This window comes from Tachypleus tridentatus, chromosome 1, assembly GCF_004210375.1.
Source record: "Tachypleus tridentatus isolate NWPU-2018 chromosome 1, ASM421037v1, whole genome shotgun sequence".
NCBI lineage: Eukaryota > Metazoa > Arthropoda > Merostomata > Xiphosura > Limulidae > Tachypleus > Tachypleus tridentatus.
This window is the reverse complement of record NC_134825.1, coordinates 120,862,834-120,885,274: the sequence shown is the minus strand read 5'-3', so window position 1 is coordinate 120,885,274 and position 22,441 is coordinate 120,862,834. Positions and strand designations below refer to the sequence as shown.

General features: G+C 33.6%; 1 protein-coding gene across 1 annotated transcript in view; it reads right to left on the bottom strand.

The window, feature by feature from the left end:
* The window catches only part of LOC143222506 (nephrin-like), a 143,601-nt gene that overhangs the window by 66,157 nt on the left and 55,003 nt on the right, over nt 1-22,441 (bottom strand). Inside the window, exons 3-4 of the mRNA XM_076449111.1 lie at nt 1,343-1,464; nt 946-1,003 (exon numbers count right to left, since the gene is read on the bottom strand). Coding sequence (XP_076305226.1) covers nt 946-1,003; nt 1,343-1,464 — 180 coding nt within the window. The remainder of the gene's footprint in view (nt 1-945; nt 1,004-1,342; nt 1,465-22,441) is intronic.

Here is a 22,441-nt window from a genome sequence, read left to right as displayed (position 1 = left end):
AGTTGTATCAGATTCAATGGATTATAAGATGACTTTCCTAGCGATTCTCAAACTAGAAATATCATTTCTGTGATTTAATATAAATATAATAAAGATGATATAATTCTGACTGTGGTACCAACAGAATACAAGCCAAAATCCATGTTGATTTCATATATTCATTAATATTTAGAAATAATTCTAAACCAAAGATTTTCACAGTAGGATCCATCTTGAGCATTTTCGGCTCACCACTGGAAGATACCAGGCTGGCTCGTGTGGCACGTGTTAATTATTTTACTTCTATTATTTCAAATGATTACAGGAAACAAATGAATCTAACCAATAATTTTTAGATTTTTGTGCAACAACGAATGGGAAAAATAATTTTTTAGAAAATATGTTCCATAATTACGGCTAATATTTTGTGGTTCAAATGAATACACACGAATCCTGGACATAGAAAGTAACTTTTTTTTTTAGTTTTTTTACCTGGTGACATCTTTCTCAACAATGGCGCTGTGTAAAATGATTTTACTATGTTGTTTTAATCTAAGAAGTGATAAGGTATTATAAGCGAAAATTCTCCTGCAAACCAGTTTTCATTAGAAGTCCTGCTATTGGAAAAAATATAATTTAATTGTTAACTTAAATGCTCAGAAATAACGTTTCGATATACATCCTGCTCAGACATAATACATATTGTAATACATATTTAAACACAATAATAATATAATAAAAACTGATTGAGTAAAGTCTAACTTTCTGATTTATTCGCATTATGAATTACATTTACAGACATTCAAGGTAGCAGATTAAATGCTACTTCTGTTTACCCACAAAAGGCTGTGAGATTACTTAAACAATTGTAGCAAAATCGTAAATATATTACTCATATACACGAATAAATTAATGTGAACTATTTGTGTTATTCAATTGTTTATGGTAAATTAAAGGTTAACTTACCCAACACAATTAGTCGAGCAGCTGCTCTTATGGGAACTTCATTATGAGCTGGTCTAACCTGGGATATTAAAATCGTTTACTTACTTCAACCAGAATTATTTTTGAGCCCTAGTCGTAATAACATTTCTATTAGTTGAAACTCGTTGAACAGAAATGCTGCTCAAAACAATATTAAACTTCTCACATTGTGTATTTCACTAACACTTGCTATTTATTCTCCAGTTTTGATTTTTTGTTCAGCCCCTTATTTCCAGTTTCTCAAACATTAGAACATTTTAATTTACAGGAAACATATGTTCAAAAAGCATATCGTTTTCATTATCATTTGACACACTTTAATATTTTAAGTATTGAGGAATAAAATCGGAGAATGATTTTAATCAGTTTGTCAACACACCTGACACTGGTATTCACCTTCGTCCTCGAGCTTAACCTTTCGAACCCTGAGATTGTAAATGCCCTTTTCTACATCAACAAGCATGCTGTACCTCTTGTAACCAGGTATGTCTGCTTCAAAACCTGTATCCAAAGAAAAAAATTAACATATTTTACACTAAAAATCTATCGAATTGTGTTGGTTTTTCTCCGGCAGGTGGTGAGAGCACCCATGTGTTTTTATCATGACGGGTGACGAACTCAGGTCCTTCCATTAAAGGACCTTAACATTAATTACTATTTATTCCTCACGGATGGGTGTGCTTGGTTAGAGGGAAAAGTAAGACTTGTTGCTACAATACCTGCGGTAGACCAAGAAAATGGCCTCTTCAGAATTTACATAAAATATCATTGGTAGAAACTAATCAAACGGGGTTTGCAATAATGTTTTTGTAACTTTTGTGTTTCATCTGAGGCTGTGGGCTTTACATAATTAATTTTATAGCTATAATAGATTATGTATTTCTCCACGTGGGCAACATTCTAGAGGTTGGAACTACACATTTTTATCGGTCAAATTTCTTTTTCGGTTATTATAAATAGTTCTTCACAAAGACCAATGTCTTTAAAACTTTAATCTGCAATATTTGGTCGATTTATATCGGTAGAAGGTCACGTGTCGGACATTGAAATGAATACTTTGAATACTTAAATACTTTGAATACTTAAGTATCGCTATTCAGGCCTGGTTTGTTGAAACTAATGCTCACAGGTCCGGCAAGGAACTCGACTCGCAATATGAGGGTTGCGGGTTCGAATCCCCGTCACACCAAACATGCTCGCCCTTTCAGTAGTGAGTGCGTTATAAAGTAATGGTCAATCCAACTATTCGTTGGTAAAAGAGTAGCCCAAAAGTTGGCGTTGAATGATGATGACTAGCTGCCTTCCCCTGCTAAATTAGGGACGACTAGCTCAGACACCCCTCGTGTAGCTTTGCGCCAAATTCAAAACAAATAAACAATGTTATGTTCGCAAGTAACACAGATTACTCTTCCTATTTATACCACTTACCATTAAAAAGCCATTTACATGACAAAGAATATTTATGTAACATTAGTTTAATGATAAAAATCTGGGACGTCGACTAATACTGCTATAATTAATACTTTACTTCTTTCCACGTTCAAGGAAGATCAAATTTGTTATGAAATAACCACTGTTTCAATCAATTCTCCTCGGTGGGCCGAGCAGATAGCCCGATGTGGCTTTGCTATAAGAAAAACACACACACACACTGTTTCAATATAAAATTTATTAAGGTTCTTCGATCATTTTTCTTCTGTTATAGGTTATCTTCCTGAGTAAGTTACAGACACTTATTATCCAATGAATTATAATAATTATTATTATTATGCCACTCGATTCCATGAAGGAACATAGGGCCGCAATCGCTTGCGGATTCATTAACAGGCTGGTTTTTTAACTGAGCAGATTGTTAGCCTACCGCACAACCCCCAACCAGGAGCCGTCCCTAATTTTGCAGTGTAAGACTAGAGGGAAGTCAGCTAGTCATCACCACCCACCGCCAACTCTTGGGCTTCTCTTGTACCAACGAATAGTGGGATTGACCGTCACATTATAACGCCCCCACGGCTGAAAGGTCGAGCATGTTTAGCGCGACTTGGATGCGAACCCGCAACCCTCGGATTACGAGTCGCACCCTTAACGCGCTCGGCCATGCCGGGCACATCCAGTGAACACTTTACAATTAATTGTGAGCCAGTTACCCCTTACTTTGATCGTTCGACTTACATTTCGCAGTGATGAATATTACATTGTTGGACTTAAATATAACCAATAATCCACGTTAAGTTTATAAGCGAATTATACATTTGCCTTCACAATGTTACAAATGATGCTAAAAAAATAATATTCAGTTACAAAGTAATCGGCCTGATTGTGTATAACTTTTGATCATCCATCCGCTGAATATCTATAACTTTCCATAACTTACTTGGATATTTTGAAACACAATAAAGTAAGTCTGTGATCCATAAAATAATTTATACTAGTTAGGCATTTTCAATATCTTACGCTAGTATTTCCTTCGTGGATTATCCATATTGTTTATTATTATTCCATATTATTAATCCATATTATTCGATTAATTAGGAGTTATTCCGAGTATTCTCCAGGTGTTGCATTATTACACTTACATATTCAACAATGTTCACTTGACGCAAAATTCAAACAGAACCAAAGAATAATAAGTGTCTTTAGAATTATTTACAAAGGAAGACGTTATCTGATCGTCACAAACATGTTTCTCAGAGATGGGAGATTCACGCCTGTTTCCGAAAAACCAAAAGACTAATTAAAATCTGAGAAGAATTCCTGGGCAATAATAATATTATGTAATGGTGTTGCATCATTGGGAGAACCAATATAGTCATTACTTTGAAGACTGATTCTTCAAAACAGATTAAATTCACCACGTAAACAATGCTTAATTTTGACAGAAATAACTGATCAAATGAACTTGTTTTTATCATTCTAAACATGTTTCAGAGGTTATTTTCTTAAATCATAATTAATTTAAATACGTCAACTGACATGAATAATACCATCTTAATTTCGTAAAATAATCAAAACCAAAGGGCCCGGCATGGCCAAGTGTGTTAAGGCGTGCGACTCGTACTCTGAAGATCGTGGATTCACCTCCCAGTCGCGCCAAAGATGCTCGCCCTTTCAGCCGTGGAGGCGTTATAATTTGACGGTCAATCCCACTATTCATTGGTAAAAGAGTAGCCCAAGAGTTGGCGGTGGGTGGTGATGACTAGCTGCTTTCCCTCTAGTCTTACACTACTAAATTAGAGACGGCTAGCACAGATAGCCCTCGAGTAGCTTTGTGCGAAATTCAAAAACAAACAAAGCAATCAAAACAAAAATTAACTGAAGTCTGTATATTGTATTTATTAGACCAATTAAAATCAGTGGAGTCGAATTATGTTACGCTACACGTTTATTTCACTGCCTTCCTTCGATTTGCTCTTTCTTCTTGTCCAAATATCATTTTGAATGAGCTAAATGTAAAATCAATAACTGTAACAGAAAAAAAGTAAGACATTTACGTGAATGGATAATTAAATAATCCGAAAGCTGATCAATTTTAGACACTCGACTCGAAATCGTTGGTAAAAGAGTAGCCCAAGATTTGGCGGTGGGTGATTATGAATAGCTGCCTTCCCTCTAGTCTTACACTGCTAAATTAGGGACGGCTAGCGCAAATAGTCCTCGTGTAGCTTTGCGCGAAATTAAAAACAAACAAACGATTAATAATAAAGACAACAAATATAAATAATTGACGCTTCTAATTATTGAAGCGCCCCCTTACTACTTCAACTTCTTTTGACTCGAATATTATATTTTGTAATGAATAACAGCAATCAGGATATTTTACATTTTGAAGTTTACAGATAATAATATTAAATATGTTAATTCTATTTGCCATATTACCTTAGAAACAAGCATGAGATATTTTAATTATATAATGTATAGAAAGAAACGACAGTATTTCAAATCGGAGTAACATTGGTAAATATCCACACTGCCGATATAAAGTCGCATTGGAAGAGCGCATTTTAGAACTGCATATTGAAAACGTTTGGTTTTACTTGTTTAGTATCACATCTCAAAAAATTGATCGATTTTTCGAAAGATAACGCAGTAATGAACTACTACGCAAAATATTTTTACACTCATGTCATGATACGCAACAAGGATTTATATTTTCTAAGATGAGAATATTATTTGTATTTCAAATAAAAATATGTAAAGAACAATATGGATCAACTTGGCATCTGGGGACCATCCAGAAAAAGACCAATAGCAAGTCGTAATGGAATATAGTAAGCAAAGTAGCGTCCTGCAAAAGGTGAAAATCTATGAAAACATGCATAGTGGCAAAAGACATTTACAATTCCCTGACAACAACATGCAACGTAATCACGAAGGATTTCTACTTGTAAAAAGTATACAAGTTATGTGTATACAAGCTGTTTCCACGTCATATCCGTCGAATCGTCACATACTTTAAAAAGCTGAAGAATAAAAATGGGTATTTATTCAATACGAAGACATATCTCTAAAGTCGCCCATGGATTTCTCTGCAATCGGATGGTCGAAAATTTCAGTGGAAAAAAAATTGTCGCCCTCGTATACTTGATGGATTATAGAAAGAAAGCAGTGCAAAATAATCTGTTTTGGACGTGAACGTCTCACAGAGAAGCTATTTGCAGTATTAACTATGCTAGAGAGCTATTGTCCAGATGCACGGTCGTCAGGCAATATATGACCAAACGTGGGTATTTGCATTGTAACAACTAAATAATGCTCCAAATTCTTTGTACTATAACGTACTCAAACTTCATATTAATGTGAAAACAATAATGTTTCACAGGCATCAGTATCCTAAGCACAATGAAACTACAGCAAAAGCGATAAATAAAAGCTTATTAATAATCGTAATAACGTTTTCTATACCAGAAGTGGAAAAAAATATCTATATATTTCTAATTTTATCAATTTAACAAAAATCAATAACAAGTACTTTGACTAATTAATTTAAAGTCCTAATCATGTAAGACACTACCAAATATAAACAGTAATGAACAAGCTATAATCTATAAGCCTAAGCAAGTTTACTAATAACTAATGAGAAACCTGACATTAACAAAAAAGAAGTGTCTAACATAATACTTAATGATGTAATTCACCATGATAAACTAATTAGCCAACTTGCAGTTATCAAAAATTATTGATCGATCTGGATCGTTATAAAATAACAGTTAAAGTTTGGATAGTAATAAGTGAAATACATTTTCCTAATGATTATACGGATAGAGTTCCTTAAGAGAAGTAAAATGATCATTATATATTATTGATAGAGTCCTCCTGGTGGAATCACACGATGTTATGGACTTACAACGCTAAAATCCGAAACTGAATTCGCTTCTGTGGAAACAGCAGATAGCTTAATATAACTTTACTTAAACAGAAACAAACTTATTGACAAGATAAATAATACAATAGCCACAAAGCCAACAGTACTATCGTGTGTGAGCGTGCGTGTTTTTTCTTATAGCAAAGCCACATCGGGCTATCTGCTGAGCCCACCGATGGGAATCGAACCTCTGATTTTAGCGTTATAAATCCGTAGACTTACCGCTGTACTAGCGGGGGAGCAAGAATACTATTATAGTATCAAATAAAGTCAAATAGTACATGAAAAGTAGTTAACGAAAAACTGTTGTTTTAAAGTAATGAAAAAAATAGATTTTCATGAAGAAAAACGAAAGTTAACATGGAAATACAAATATAAATTATTTATTTCTGTTTCAGAGACAGAAAGCCTTGAATTTCTAGAGTATTATTAGAATGTTTACTAGAACATGATCAAAAGTATGTGTTTGCTCCAAAAATCACAGGGAATTACACGAAACACGGAAAGTTAGGAAATGTTTAACTTCTTCCTGGAAAAAAAAAACGAAAAACAGTTCAAATAGTACAAACTCTTAAAAGCTCAAACGTGTATTAATTTGAAACTACTTACGTAATATATCGAAAAAGCTTTCTACTAAGTTTTGTGGAATAAGGAAACAGCACCTCAAAGTCAGAAAATTTGACTTTCTTTTTCGCATAAGAGTTTCAGAGCTTATATCCGTACCAAAACAAGTGAAGCCTCTTAAAAGACGGATCAAAATATATTTGACTTTAAGAGCTCTTTACGCAAAAAGTTGTGTTGAACTTGGCAAGTACGATAAGTAGAAAGAAAAAGAAGTGAGCGAAAAGTGGATTTACCACTATTTACCACTATTCTGAACAAGTAGAGGAAAAAGGGATTCCGACACAGTTTCCAGAGGCAAATCCTGCTTTTGAAATTCAGACTTTCTATATAAATCGCAACTATAATAAACATTAAAAATTAAATTACACTTTAATAATATTAAACGGCCTCAGAGCAAATGAACATTTTCTGGCCTAACGATTTTATACTAAATAGAGATTATGTTGCACAGGCTTAAATATTTTAAAAAAACAACAACAGAAAACGTGTACTATATTCTGTTTAACTGTGACTGAACGGCAGCAAAAAAGGGTACGTTAGAGGAACCACATCCAATAGCTAGTCCTTTCTTGTGAAGACATAACAACATGTGTTATTTTATTAAGAATCTAGAAGTGTAAGCAGATCTGTAATTGGATAATATCCAAAAAAGTTATGATCTCTTTCTTCCAGTAAAGTTTGGCAATTTCTTTATTGTAGTAATCCACACAACGATTAGGTTTTATTTTTGTTTTGTCATTTTTTTTTAATTTCGCGCAAACCTACTCGAGGGCTATCTCCACTAGCCGTTCCTAATTTAGCAGTGTAAGACTAGAGGCAAGACAATTAGTCATCACCACCCACCGCCAACTGTTGGGATACTCTTTTACCAACGAATACTGGGATTGACCGTCACAGTATAACGCCTTCACGGCTGAAAGGACGCGCATGTGTGGTGCGACGGGAATTTGAACCCGTGACCCTCAGATTACGAGTCGAGTTCCTTAACCACGTGACCTTGCCGGGCCCAACGATTAGGAAATTGTGGAGATATGTTATTTATGGAACGCTCACAATTTCTGAATTTATTGTAAAACATCTGAGAAACAACTGAGACAACAAACCAATGTCTCAGAATGTTTGTTCTTGTCAAAATTTACCCTATGTAGCTTGACATCATAATGATGTGTGTCACACACAAAACACTATGTCTGATATAGTCCTGGGAACTACCTCCTTAATAAACGTTTATATAACAGCAAAAGGTGCCTTTTCTTAGGAGCTATTTACGCCTATTTTAACGACTGAATAAACCTAAAATGGGACTAGGTAAACAAACGTAGAAGTATTATGGTAGAAAAAGTGAAATTGGACTTCGTGTGAATCACGAAATACGTAGAAATCGAGCGTGACCAACCGACACTATATTAATATAGGAAGGTCTGTTATTATGTGATTATTAGGACACTCAACTTGCAATCTGCGGGTTCGAATCTCTCGTCATTGAACATACTCGCCCTATCAAGACTAGTCACTCAAGCGTAATATTTCGTAGCTAATTCAAATACCCGAAGAGCCGACACTTAATTAAGAACGTTAAATGTTAAAGGAACTTATATATAGCTGACAGTGTGCACATTCTGGTAATGGTAATAAAGCAGTGAACTTTATTTAAATAACAGTTAAGCCAGTTTACATGCTTATGATTTAAGGCTTACCATAATAAAAGTCAATAGCTTCTTAATGGTCCATTGAGTAAACTGCACGGTTCATACACGCTGTTTTCGTATAATTAGAATTTTACCCACATTATCGTAATTTCATTACACCCTTATGAATTGTTTTTTTTTTTTTGAATTTCACGCAAAGCTACACGAGGACTATCTGCGCTAGCCGTCCCTAATTTAGCAGTGTAAGACTAGAGAGAAAGCAGCTAGTCATCACTTCCCACCGCCAACTTTTGGACTACTCTTTTACCAACGAATAGTGGGACTGACGGTCACATTATAACGCCCCCATGGCTGAAAGGGCGATCATGTTTTGTATGACGGGGAACTGTAGGTGCTATTAGTCTAAAGTAATTTCGTCTTCACAGGTTTGAATTCGTTGATTAGGACTTTCCTCCTAGAAGGGTTTGCTGGTTTACTTTGTATAGTTCGTTCTTTCAGTGTAGACATACAAATAATGGTGACTGTTCAATTCACACGTAATCTATAGGGATGTATCGTAAGAAACTTTAAGGTGATATAAAGTTCAATTCACACGTAATCTATATGGATGTATCGTAAGAAAATTAAAAGTGATTTAAAGTTCAAATTACACGTAATATTTACAAATGGATATATTGTAAGAAACGTAAAGATGATTTGAAGCTCAGTTACACGTAATCTATATGAATATATTGTGAGGAAGTTTAAGGTAACTTAAAGCTCAAACTTAGCCATAATAATTTATGATACCAAATGACCACAAAAAACAAGTGATTTAAGTAAATATGTCCCTTTAATGAAACATTGCCCAAACATGCCCTTAAAAGTAGACAAGATTGAATTATTTTTATCCTGTCATTTTTCATTTTGGATTGAAACATATCAGGGTCCCACAAGAATACCATTAGTTTGTTTTGAGACACATTAACTACGGAAGATTGGTGTGACATTTATGTTTTAAATCATTAACGTACATTAAACAAAAAATATACTACAAAACCCACGAGATCTTTAAGATCTATATAAAACATAATTTTGACTTTATCATTATTACATGTAATGAAACAAGATTCGAAAGACTTTATCATGGTAGTTATTTTACTTGGTAACATTAGTTGCAATGTTTATAGCTTATATACAAAATATCATATTGGTATCATGTAAGTTATTTAAATATTCATTTTATGTGCATTTTTGTTTTTATTTATACGTATAACAATTTAAAACTTTGTATAAAATTCTAGGGACGTAGGTTAAAGTTTCTACAGATGTACTTCGTGATAAGATTGTGTCTGATTGATACCTTGGATTAAAGTTATTTCATTAAATAGGCAGCACATAAGTGGTAACGTAAAATCATCGTTTCATAACTCTGGAAGAAACATTAGCAATACAATGAACAATTAAGCCTAAGTCTTTAAATTAGGTTTTGTTTTTGTTTTGTCTTTTCCGGTTTAAAAATATCATTTTTTGAACATGCAATCTATTAAAGTGACATGTTAATTTTTTTTGTAAGAAAGCAGATTCCAATCTAAACGAATCAGCCTTAATAAGGTTCAGAGTGAGGAAAATAATTAAATCATACACTTCAACAGATATGGTAATTGCAATTGAACAATTCATAACCAACTCTAGATTACAAAGTTAACAATTCATCCAGCAAGTGATGAAATAATATTTTTTATGAACATATTGTACGTAAAAACAAAAGTGTCTTACGTTTATGAAGGACCAGGTGATTAGGTTCAGGTTATAATAAATCAGAATGGAATAATATTTTTTAAATATATCTGAGTGAAGACGATACATTCCCAGTGATGCCGTGAAGACTTTGAAAAACAAAAAGTAAGATTTGATAAATATTAAAAGTGTTTGAAATAATACCAAAAGTATTTTTCAAATATTACTAAACTAATGAAGCATATTACACTATGTAACACAAATTTTGTTCCTGGATAGTATGTGTTATTTATTAATTAGGTCCGGTATGGCCAGGTGGATTAAGACGTTCGTCTCGTAAGCTGAGGGTGGCGGGTTCGAATCCCCGTCACACCAAACATGACCACCCTTTCAGCCATGGAGGGCGTTATAATGTGATGGTCAATCCCACTATTCGTTGGTAAAAGAGTAGCCCAAGAGTTGGCTGTGGTGATGACCAGCTGCCTTCCTTCTTGTCTTACGCTGCTAAATTAGAGACGGCTAGCGTAGATAGCCCTCGAGTAGCTATGGGCGACATTTATCAACGAACAAACAAACATTTATCAATTGCTTATGTTATAAAAGTACAGAAAACGGCCATTATTACCTTCAAACTTTGCTTTTGTGACCTGGATAATGAAATTTATAAATTAACCTATTTTCTATGTAAAAACGTGCAAATTTGCACATTTTCATTTACATAAGGTCTGAATAAAACAACAAATCGAGATTTACATATATTTATACTAAAGTTATACAAAAATGTTTAGAAGTGAGTAGTTTTTCGAGATTTGCGACTGCAATGTAAATCACTTTCACGTATCAGCCCCCAAATATGGTCTCCCATCATGTTTTCGTTATAGGTACTCAGGTTACAAAATCAAAGTTTGAAGAGAAAAATAGGTCTTTTCCATTTACTTTAGTTATAAGCAATTAGGAAATAACACTTTCCGTCTAGAAACAAGATAAAGTAAAAAGTTTGTTACATAGTGTTATGAAACATAATAGTGTCTGTTGTTTTAAATATATTCTTCATAATGAAAAGGAAAATAGTGAATGCGCACCAAAGATTGGCTTAATCCGATTAATATATATATATTATAATTCTGTACAAACAGAAGTATAAAAACCTAAACATTCAAAGAATGTTTTGAAAACATTGTTAGAAGTTTATTAAATCGCCAAATCTGTAGAACCGATTAATACGTTTACAAAAGATAATCGAAAAATGTTGTAAGTATATTTCCTCGTATTGTTTAGGACGAAGTTATTAAAATTACTGCTCGTATTTTTAACCGGAGAAGGCAACCGGACGGTAGCACACACCGCCAACTCCTGAAAAATAGCTGAAAAAGTGAGAATATACAGGTTTCGATCCCGAGACCCTGAAAAGAGCAACTTTTCACCTATTTACAAAATGCTTAAGTAAAATATGTATTTTTAAAAGAGAAATACATTGAATACTAAGACAGTATTTCTTCAAAAATCTACTTAACATTTGTGTAGTTGAATTGTTTTTTGTTTGTTTTATAATTTCGCGCAAAGCTACACGAGAACTATTTTCGCTAGCCATCCATAATTTAGCAGTGCAAGACTAGAGAAAAGGCAGCTAGTCATCACCATCCACCGCCAACTCTTGGGCTACTCTTTTACGAACAAAGAGTGGGATTAACCGTAACTTTATAACATCCCCGCAGATGAAAGGGCGAACATGCTTGGTGCGACGGGGATTTGAACCCGCGACCCTCAGATTACGAGTCGAGATCCTTAACCACCTTGCCATGATGTAGTTGAATAATTACAAGCTTTGCGATATAAACATAAAGAACATTAGAGCATGAAGAGTATTTTTTTTCACTTTTGTTGTTTTCCGAATTTTTTGTAGAACGTAGAAAAGCTTTTTTCCATTGGTATTGAAGTACCATTACCGATCACAGAAATTTGTATGGCGTGGTTTATGAGATTATTGCGAATTTCACAACGTGTTTACAAAGGAAGAAATGATGGAAGCTAAACATCTGCCAGGTCGTAGTAGAAGCTGATAACATAATCTAGTCTCAGTCACAGTTAAGAACTTTAACGTATAAAGTGTTAACGCCATCTTTCGGTGTGCAGAGCTTCAAGTTGCGCAAATTGATTTTATTTTCTTAACAGGAGGCATTTTAAAGCGTCTGGCCAGCTAAGCAATATTCTTATCCATAAAAAAACTCGTATGTTCTCCAACAGGCAATTTTCCGCTGAACTATTGAACAATATTTACCTTGGTTTGTAATAACTAAGAAAATTTAACAAATTTCTTGTATTCTGCGTATTTATTCAACCTAACAGAAGATAAACTAGCAATCTGTATTTAATAAATACGGTTAATTTAAAATTAACTATTATACCATGCTTAAGAATAAAGCGTATTTTGAAAACGTTTCGACATACGAACTTTAGAATAAAACGAACATATTTGAAAAGTTTTATTTGTGCAATTAAAAGAACACATGAACTTATCAAAATATCAATAACTGAATGTGACGAACTCTTAAAACTGGTTTGGTTTGTTTTGAATTTCGCGCAAAGCTACACTAGGACTATCTGCGCTAGCCGTCCATAATTTAGCAGTATAAGACTAGAGGAAAGGCAGTTAGTCATCGCCACCCACAGCCAACTCTTGGGCTACTCTTTTGCCAACGAATAGTGGGATTGACCGTCACATTATAACGGCCCAATTGTTGAAAGGGCAAGCATGTTTGGTGTGACAGAGATTGGAATCCGAGACTCTAGAATTACGTGTCGTGTACAGTAACCACTTGGCCATGCCGGGTCCTTAAAACTGAATAAACTATCTAGTGTTTCATTTTTATTTTTTGTAAAGCACAAACTAACATAATGGGTATTGGTATTGCAACAACCAACCATAATTATCAAAATGAAGTTTCTAGCTATGTAAACTTTAAACTAAGGGTTGAGCCACTTGGAGTGAGGGGTAATTATGTAGGGTAATCTTGCCTCTTTTTCTCTTCATTTTTACTGGAAATTTATATAATTAATTTCTATTAATGTAATTATCACTATAAATTAGTTCGATGCTTACGAATACAAAACATAGCATCTCATGACATTCTGTGGAAGTAGTTTCAAAAATAATAACAAATTGTACTTTATGAAAAAATTGTAATGTATTTATGTATTTTCTTATTGCAAAGCCACATCGGGTTATCTGCTGAAATACAGTGTTAAATAAATGTCGTCATATTCTTTCAAGCTCTATTTTTACGATTATACAACTACTTTACAGAGTTGTTTCCATTACAAAAGTATCCTTTGTAATGCTTTCCTGTCTAAACCACACTTCATCTTCCTGAAAGCTTTCAATAAGTCATTCAATGTCGGAGAGCAACAGTTTCTCATCACACCCTCTTCAACAGTGTTTGATAGCCCAGGAATTCATAGTCGCTGTATTTTTCCACTTGACAGGCACGTCTTATGTGTATGAATAACCATTACATTATCCAGTTCTACGAAATATGCAACAATTGAACACGTATGTCTTGAAATCGGTTTATACACACGTGATTTATATCGCTTTTTAGCGGGCCCCTTTCCTGATGGTCCTGGTACCTCAAGTTGATACTTATTCCGTTATTTTACAAAGTTTTTAGTTACAGTGAAACTCTGAATACCTCATGTGAACACAGCTCATAATAATAAAAAAGTTGCAAGTCAACCTTTCTCAAAACGATCAATTTGTAATGTATTTCTCATACACGACATTTCACTACGACTTTATATCGGCTGCAACTTCGCGTGACTTATTCAAAACCATTTGAACAAACAGTCGCGAGGCTTCTGTTTTTAATGTTAATAACTGATATGTATGCTAGTTGACTGCATACATTTTTAACTTTTCGTAAGAGACTTCTATTCATTGTTTCTTTTTTTAGCTATAGAAAGCAAACAAATGAATGTTAACCCATGTATAAAAATTAATTTATTGAAAGACGTATGTTTGATAAATTCCTACTTCCACTTTTTTCATTTTATTTAGAAATAAAACTAATTCAACCGGTATTTTTCTAAGAAACCATAATTTTTCATTTAATATTAACCTGTTTCTCCATTTCTTATTTAAATATTAATTTCATCCCAAGTGCCCTATACATACAACAGTTGTTATTTGTTTCTTAGAGCAAAGCCGAACTGAGTTATCTGTTGTATGCACCGCGAAGATCGAACCCCAGATTTTAGTGTTATAGGTTCCTACATTTACTGCTCACCTAATTCGGAAATACTTCCGCTAAAAATATCTTAAATATGATTAGGTTTAGGACTTGATTAGGTATAACTTAAATAAATGACGTTGTGATTTACAAATAAAACAAGTATATGGATCAGTATATAAGTTTATAAGTCAGTGAACAAAATTAAGCTAAATATACATAAACACACATGATTTATTAACATCATGTCTATGTCTCAAGCCTTAAATTTATTGGTTGTGATTGTTACTAGAAGTAAAGATTTTCGTCCAATTACTTTTCAAAGTATTAAATTATATATATCTAAATATGTACTAAATTAACTCTAACATATGCATTATGCAGGGTAATTTGAAGATTTTAATAGGTTATTATTCTTTGATGATGGACTTTTCCTTGGAAAGTAAGGTAATAAGAGAATAAGGTCTTTAGCAATCCTTATTGTTCTGTTGCGGATTTTTTTAACGGATACATCACAGTGTACCATCGTTAGATCTCTGGGCTTACACGCTAAAATCCGGCTTTAGTTACTAGCGGATGGAACAGCAGAGATAGTCCATTCTGTAGTTTTTTGTCTAACTACGAACAAACTTTCTACGGAAAGTAATGTAGTACAAGGTGTAATTTAATTTTTTTTAACAAATCCCTATCGTTGTTCAATGGCTTTTGCTACGGAAAGTAATGCAGTATGAAATGTATTTTGAAACTTTAAAACACAGGTTTATTGTTGTTCAAGGGCCCTTGCTACAGAAAGTAATCTAGTATGAAGTCTATTTTGAAACATTTAACCACATACTTACTGTTGTTCAAGGGCCCTTGCTACGGAAAGTAATGTAGTATGAAGTGTATTTTGAAACTTTTAAACACAGTTTTATTGTTGTTGTAAGTGCTCTTACAACGACTGAATTCATGTTGGCAAAAATTTGTCAGATAAAATCATTTATGTAAGTTTCCCATCTAAAAAAAATGTGATGTTCCTCAGCCCGTGCAAAAGTTTCATAAACACTAAAAAATATTGGTTGAATCCCATGTTTCTGAAACAACCAAGAGCTAGACTAGAATTTTATGACTTGTAGATGATTACTTTAATTGTAACATTTTCATTATTATTACAATTAAACTGTGCATTTAGTTTTTAGAAATAAAGAAAAGTTCACAAAGAATAATAGTTAGTAACAGTTATCTTTTGCTAGTCAGTACATTATCTGTATTTTGTTCCGTGTGTTATGAAAAATATATTAATAAACTAATATGGGATTTGTTCTTTTGTTCCCTGGTTTTCTTTTAATAAAAAGTTAATCACTGTATTTTTTTACCGCACAATCTTGTAATACATTTCGAGTAACATCTCATTAAGCTTAAAAGTTCCGATTTGCTTTAAAGTTTTTTTCTGATTAATTTTATGGCATTCGACCCGACAATAGCCTAAATGTTTAATTGTTGGAGAGATGCTGATAGTTCCAGATTCAATTCAAAAGTGTTTTATTCTTTACATGAATCTTATAATTATCCAGGTTATTATAATTAATTGTTGAACGAGCAGTGTATAAAAACTTAAATAAAACGTATTGCTAATTTTCACCGTGTGTATTCGTCCTTCAAATACAGTGAAGACCGGGTTTTTCTGCAGTTTGAACTTTTAACGCAATGTGATTTATACTCGTAAGTAGCAGCTTGTTCAACGTCCAGTACAAAGATCATTATTTAATTCTTAGGGTTAACATAGTTCGATGTTTATAAAATATATAACCTTTGATCTCTTTCATTTACTTACACGCTACCAGACCGTGATGAGTTATGTGAACAACGGTTACATTCGCCTATTCTGTCTGACAAGAATTGTCTAAGAATTTGTAGTTTGTGGGGTTGACTAACTGATTTCCTTCTGGTCTATCACTTCAAATTATGGAGGGCTAGAGCAGACAGTCTTCGTTTAGTCTTTCTGGTTTTTATCAAACAAACCATTTGTGGCTGTATTCACCAAATCCAAATTTGAATATGTTATTTTATAGTGTGTGTGTTTTGTTTTTTAATAACAGTTAATGTATCGACGTTTAATACTTTGAAAACAAAGAAGAAACACATATTTTCCATTTGATTATTTGCATTGTTTCCGTGTTCAGTCAGAAGCAACTATATTTTATAATCTTCCTGAGTCAACCTACGTTAATATTGCATCTTCCAATTCAACAAAAACCAAATGTTTTGATAATTACTTTACTCACGCAATCTGATGAACACGCTATTGTACGAAGTTCTGGTTCGTATAAGTTGTAAATATAATTGCTGTACTTTTAAGATTTCACCTTAACAACTTATTCTGCGTTTTATGAACGCATAAATTCTTTTATAGTGAATAGAGAATAAAATGTAACATTTGCAAGTATTGGGAGGATGGGAAACAGAGCGGGTTAGCTCTATAATAGAGCTCTGAATTTTAACAATGGGGATTTGGATACGAATGTATGTGAAGCCATAAAATATTGTCTCGAGTTTAATTTCTAAGTGTGACCCCCCTCAGAGGTACAGCATTCTGTCTGGGGAATTAAAACGCTAGGAACCGGGTTTCGATATCCTTGACAGCCCATTAGTAACTTTGTCTAAACATGAAAAACCCAATTGTTCATGTTTTGCTCGAAGTACATTAGCCATCTATAATAGAGCACTAACTGAATGAACTGATAGCGAGAAAGTGTTACAATAATGCAAGTAAAAATAAAAATCTATAAATAAAATAAAAATTTTTGGTTTGTTTTGAATTTCGCGCAAAGCTACACGAGGGCTATCTGCGCTAGCTGTCCCTAATTTAGCAGTGTAACACTAGAGGGAAGGTAGTTAGTCATCACCACCCACCGCCAACTACTCTTTTACTAACTAATAGTGGGATTGACCGTCACATTATAACGCCCCCATGGTTGAGAAGGCGGGTATGTTTGGTGTGCCAGGGATTCGAGCTCTGGACCCTCGAATTACGAGTCGAATACCTTAACCACATGGCCATGACGGGCCATATTTTTTTTTAGTTTGATAAATAAAGAAAGCAATGATAATTTGATGGTGGTTTTACTGATAATAATACATTCTAGTGGCTCATCCCTAAGTCTGTAGACTTCTAAGGCTAAAAATCGGGTTTCGATACCCGAGTTGAACATAGAACAGGTTATCTATTGTAATGTTTTGTGTTTATCATCAAACAAGGAAACTAATGTGTTTAGAGAACATGTGTAAAAATGTTGAAGAAAAGACAGTGAAAGAAACTGTTTGTTTGGAATTAAACATTTACCCACTACTGGTATAGAAACATAAAGCTACACAATGGGCTAGCTGCGCTTTGCCCTCTACTGGTATAGAAACATAAAGCTACACAATGGGCTAGCTGCGCTTTGCCCACTACGGTATAGAAACCTGGTTTCTAGTGACGTGAGTTCGCAAATATGCCGCTGTGCTACGAGGGAGGGGCGAAGCACAGAGTAATATAATACACGTTAAACACTTATTTCTCAATATGCGTAAGAAATACATCATCTTACTTCAAGTTTTCTTAATTATTGTTACATCACTCAGGAAACGTCTCAAACACTTCAGTTTATTTATTATTACTTTAAATTATATATTCTTTACTGATTGTTTATGGTGAGCAAGAACCGTATTTTACTTAAGTTCAAAGGTATGGATTGGCTGTGTCTGTTGACAGAGACTGGAGGTATGGATTTGCTGTGTCTGTTGACAGAGACTGGAGGTATGGATTGGCTGTAATGTCACTAGAGACTAGAAGTATAAGTATAATTTCTGACGCCAGTTACTGGGAGCATCGAACTCAAGTTTAGAAGTCGAAGATAAGAAGAGATAAATTGTTGTGTTTGTCTGTCATTTTAGTCATGAAACTCCAGCTGATTGAAGCCTTGATTATAATAACATTATTCCTGGAATTGTATACATTGACACAAATAGCCCAGAAACAAATGTTAATGAGATTACAGTAAATAGTCAATGTATCCAACTTGGTCAGAAATAAATATAAACAATTGTCCCTCATTTAGCAGTGTATGACTAGGGGAAAGGTAGTTAATCATCACCATCCACCGCTAACTCTTGCGCTACACTTTTACCAACTAATACAGTTATTGACCGTAACATTATAACGCCACAACTGCTGAAAGGGCGAACATGTTTGGTGCGACCGGGATTCGAACCCGCGACCCTCGGATTACGAGTTAAACGCCTTAACAGACTTGGTCATGCCGGGCCCAAAATATAAACAATATTTGTGGATTTATAGCGATCTTTGATGTCCTCAGCTATCACAGAAAAAACGGTGAACATGAAAGATACATATATTACATAGTATAGAAGACGTTTTTGCCATAAATTACGAATAAGTGCATTTCAAATGTTAAATGATAAACAGAATGTAAATTATACTTTGGATAACGTGCAGCTTTAAAACCGTCAGATAACTGTACTCGAATCAGAGTTCTTAGTTATATTCACCATGAACGAAGTTTGATAAAAATAAATGCACTCTAAAGGGGGATTGTTTCCTTGTAATGCAGCTAAAAAATGTAAGACAGTCTTTTTAGCATATCCAGAAATAAACGAAATATTTCATCATCATATGCACTTGTGGTATATTTTTATTATTTGTGGTAAACAAGTTTCAAAGCTTCGAAACTTAATTTAATAAGTACAGCTATTATGTAATTTAGAAGTCTAAACAGTTATAGACTTTATTTAAGTCGAAGTTTTCATATATAAATATATATACAATGAGATAACTGTACATTTATAAGGTATTTACTGACCTTAGTAGTAAGTCTACAGGCTTAAACCACTAAACATCAGGGTTCGATACCTGTTGTGAGCAGAGTTTAGATGGCTCATTGTGTAGCTTCGTGCTTTACAATAACTAAACAAAATCTTGTAAATTTCAAAACACCTGTGTTGTACATATGGTGACTAGGAAACGTTTCGGAGCTGTCATACAGCACTGTACAAAAGTGTTAAGACAAGAGAATACCCTGTCATTCTTTCAATGTCATGGTGCTAACTCTTCCATGTCATTACAAAATGCTAATTTCAACATTATTGTTCTGCTTCACATTTCCATGTTGATAATTGAATGAGCCAGAGTGAGAATTCCCATATATTTGTACCAAGAGTATGTCATAAGGTGTTTTGCTTGAATACACAAGCTGATTAAATTTAGGCTCTGAAATAACTGTCATAGTACGCCATGTACTGTGTTAACTACATGAAAAGAAACCGGCAAGGAGCTATCGTATGGTACCAGCATATTCCGGAATAACTCAATTTGAAAGCACAGCACAAATAAAGCTTGATTAAAAAAAACATTATTGTAAGATTATATATTAAGAACTATTGTCACGATATATCCAAAAAGCGTAAATAGTTGTTAGTAAAGCAGACAATTCGCGTCAAAAGCTTTACGTGATGCAATAAGTTGCTGAATTCTTGAAAACAATATCAAGTACACCCTATATCGTGAGACCGAGACAGATAAATTTGATAATAGGAAATAAAAAGCAGAACTACTAGACTCAATGATACTGATGTTAAATATCTTTGTTTATGCAGCCTTCAGGACAAAAGGAAGACTGCCATAGTTCTCAAGCATGAGAAACAACCATGTACCAAATGACAGAAATGTGTCCAATTTTAGTATCAAGAAGACTCAAGTTGGTCGTGTAGCTGTTTAAAATATTTTACTTTTATCTCCCAATGCTGTCAAGAGACTGAAATTTGCTAAAGAGTACAAAAACAGGGCTGTTCATGATTGTAAAAAAGGTGTTTATAGACGGATAAGTTTAAGTTTGGAGTATTTGGTTCAAAGCATAAGTTGTACAAAGGGAGGTAGAGAAATAAATTATACTTACCTCAATGTAGAGCACATGAAACATGGGGAAAGCAGGGTGATGGTTTGGAGTGTTTTTCTACTGAGTTGAGAGGAGATACTTGGAAAACAGAAAGAATAATGGACCAGCGCAAGTACCATCAGATACTGATCCGTCATGGTATACCCAATGATTTGCATGTTATTGATAAAGTATTCTTTTGCCAAGAAAATAATGACCTAAACATTCATCCAACCAATGCAGAAATTACTAAGTTAAAAGGAAGCTGCTGGAGTCATTCAAATGATCTAATGTCTCCCACAGAGCCATGATCTAAACCCAATTGACCAGATCTGAGAGTTAATAGATGAAAAACTTGACAAATCAAAAATTACTTCTAAAGAAACTTTATAGAAGTGTATTAAAAACATTTGGAGTAAAATCCCAAAGGATACTTTGATTAAATATATCGAAACAATGATTTAAATACTGTCTACAATTATTAAAGCAAAATGCGGACAAAATAATAACTGTTTGCTGAACTCAAGAAGCACTTTCACTGTACTAAATATGAATATTAATAAAATGTTGGTACTTCACGCGTGATTTACCTTCGACTGTTATTTGAAAGTAGTCTGAAATCTACTTTTTGACTTTGTCTTCACATTTTTGCACAATACTGTACATAAAGTTATTTATCATATACGAAGTGGTTTTGTTTTGAATTTCGCGCAAAACTACTAAAGGACTATCTGCGCTAGCCGTCCCTACTTTAACAAGGTAAGACTAGAGGGAAGGCAGCTGGTCATCACCACCCACCGCCAACTCTTGGGATACTCTTTTACTAAAGAATAGTGGGATTAATTGTCATATTATAACGCTTCCACGGCTAAAAGGGCAAGCATGTTTGGTGTGACCCTCAGATTAAGAGTCAAACGCCTAAATCCACCTGGCCAAGCCCATATATGACGTGTCAGTAACGATAGAAAACATTACAATTTACATAACTATTCATTAAATTGTGGCGTAAACTCTAATTGCGATATCATGTTGCTGAAAATGTATCCATTAATGGCATTTAAAGTATTACTTATATGGAGGTAATTTGTTAATTACCGTAAAAAATATCACTAAGTATATTACAAAGCGTAAAATCAAAACTTCAAGGTCAGATTTCGCGAGCATTTTATAAAAACAGATCGCTTCATTTTGCGGAAGGAAACGTGCCGATATGTAATTTTAATAAATTGATTAGGATATTAATTTACACAATAAAATTAAAGATCATCTAATTAGTAACTGAAGTATTATAGTATGTTTCGTTTATTGAAAAACACAAAGTTACACAATGGACTGTGTGCCCAACGTGGATATGGAAACACGAATATTAATATTATAAGCTCTCTTTGACTTATCGTTGAATCATCGGGGACAGATGTTGTGTGTCCAGGGTTAAAGCAATAATAGTGATTTCCTGACTGGTACAGTTTATATATATTTTAGTCTTATATTATGTGATATAAAACAGACTTGTACAGCCTCATAAAAAAGAATAAACTACTAGAACAAACACTGTAATATTTGGAAATAGTCTGAATCTACCAGATTTTAAATTATGTATCATGTACAATTTTTTATATGAAATATTACAAAGAGTGGATTATTACTTTCTCTTTTATACATTAAATTTTATATTATTATGCTGGAAAAACAGTATATTTTTTGACTTACACAAGTATAGTTTAAATGATGAAATATTATGAAATATACCTTTCAAAATGGCGTTGAAATACGATATGGTGCTTAGAACTGATTTCAAATGTAACACATTACAGATCCTTTTCAACAACACTATTAAATTTCGTTATTGTAGCTCAATTAATTAGTATTAGTTGTTTTTTATCATTAAAACAAAAATATGGCTTTGCTGTCATCAGTCAATGTTAACTTTCTTTTTTCACGCAAAAATATGTTTTTTATTTTGGATTTTTGTAACATAGTTCGTTATTA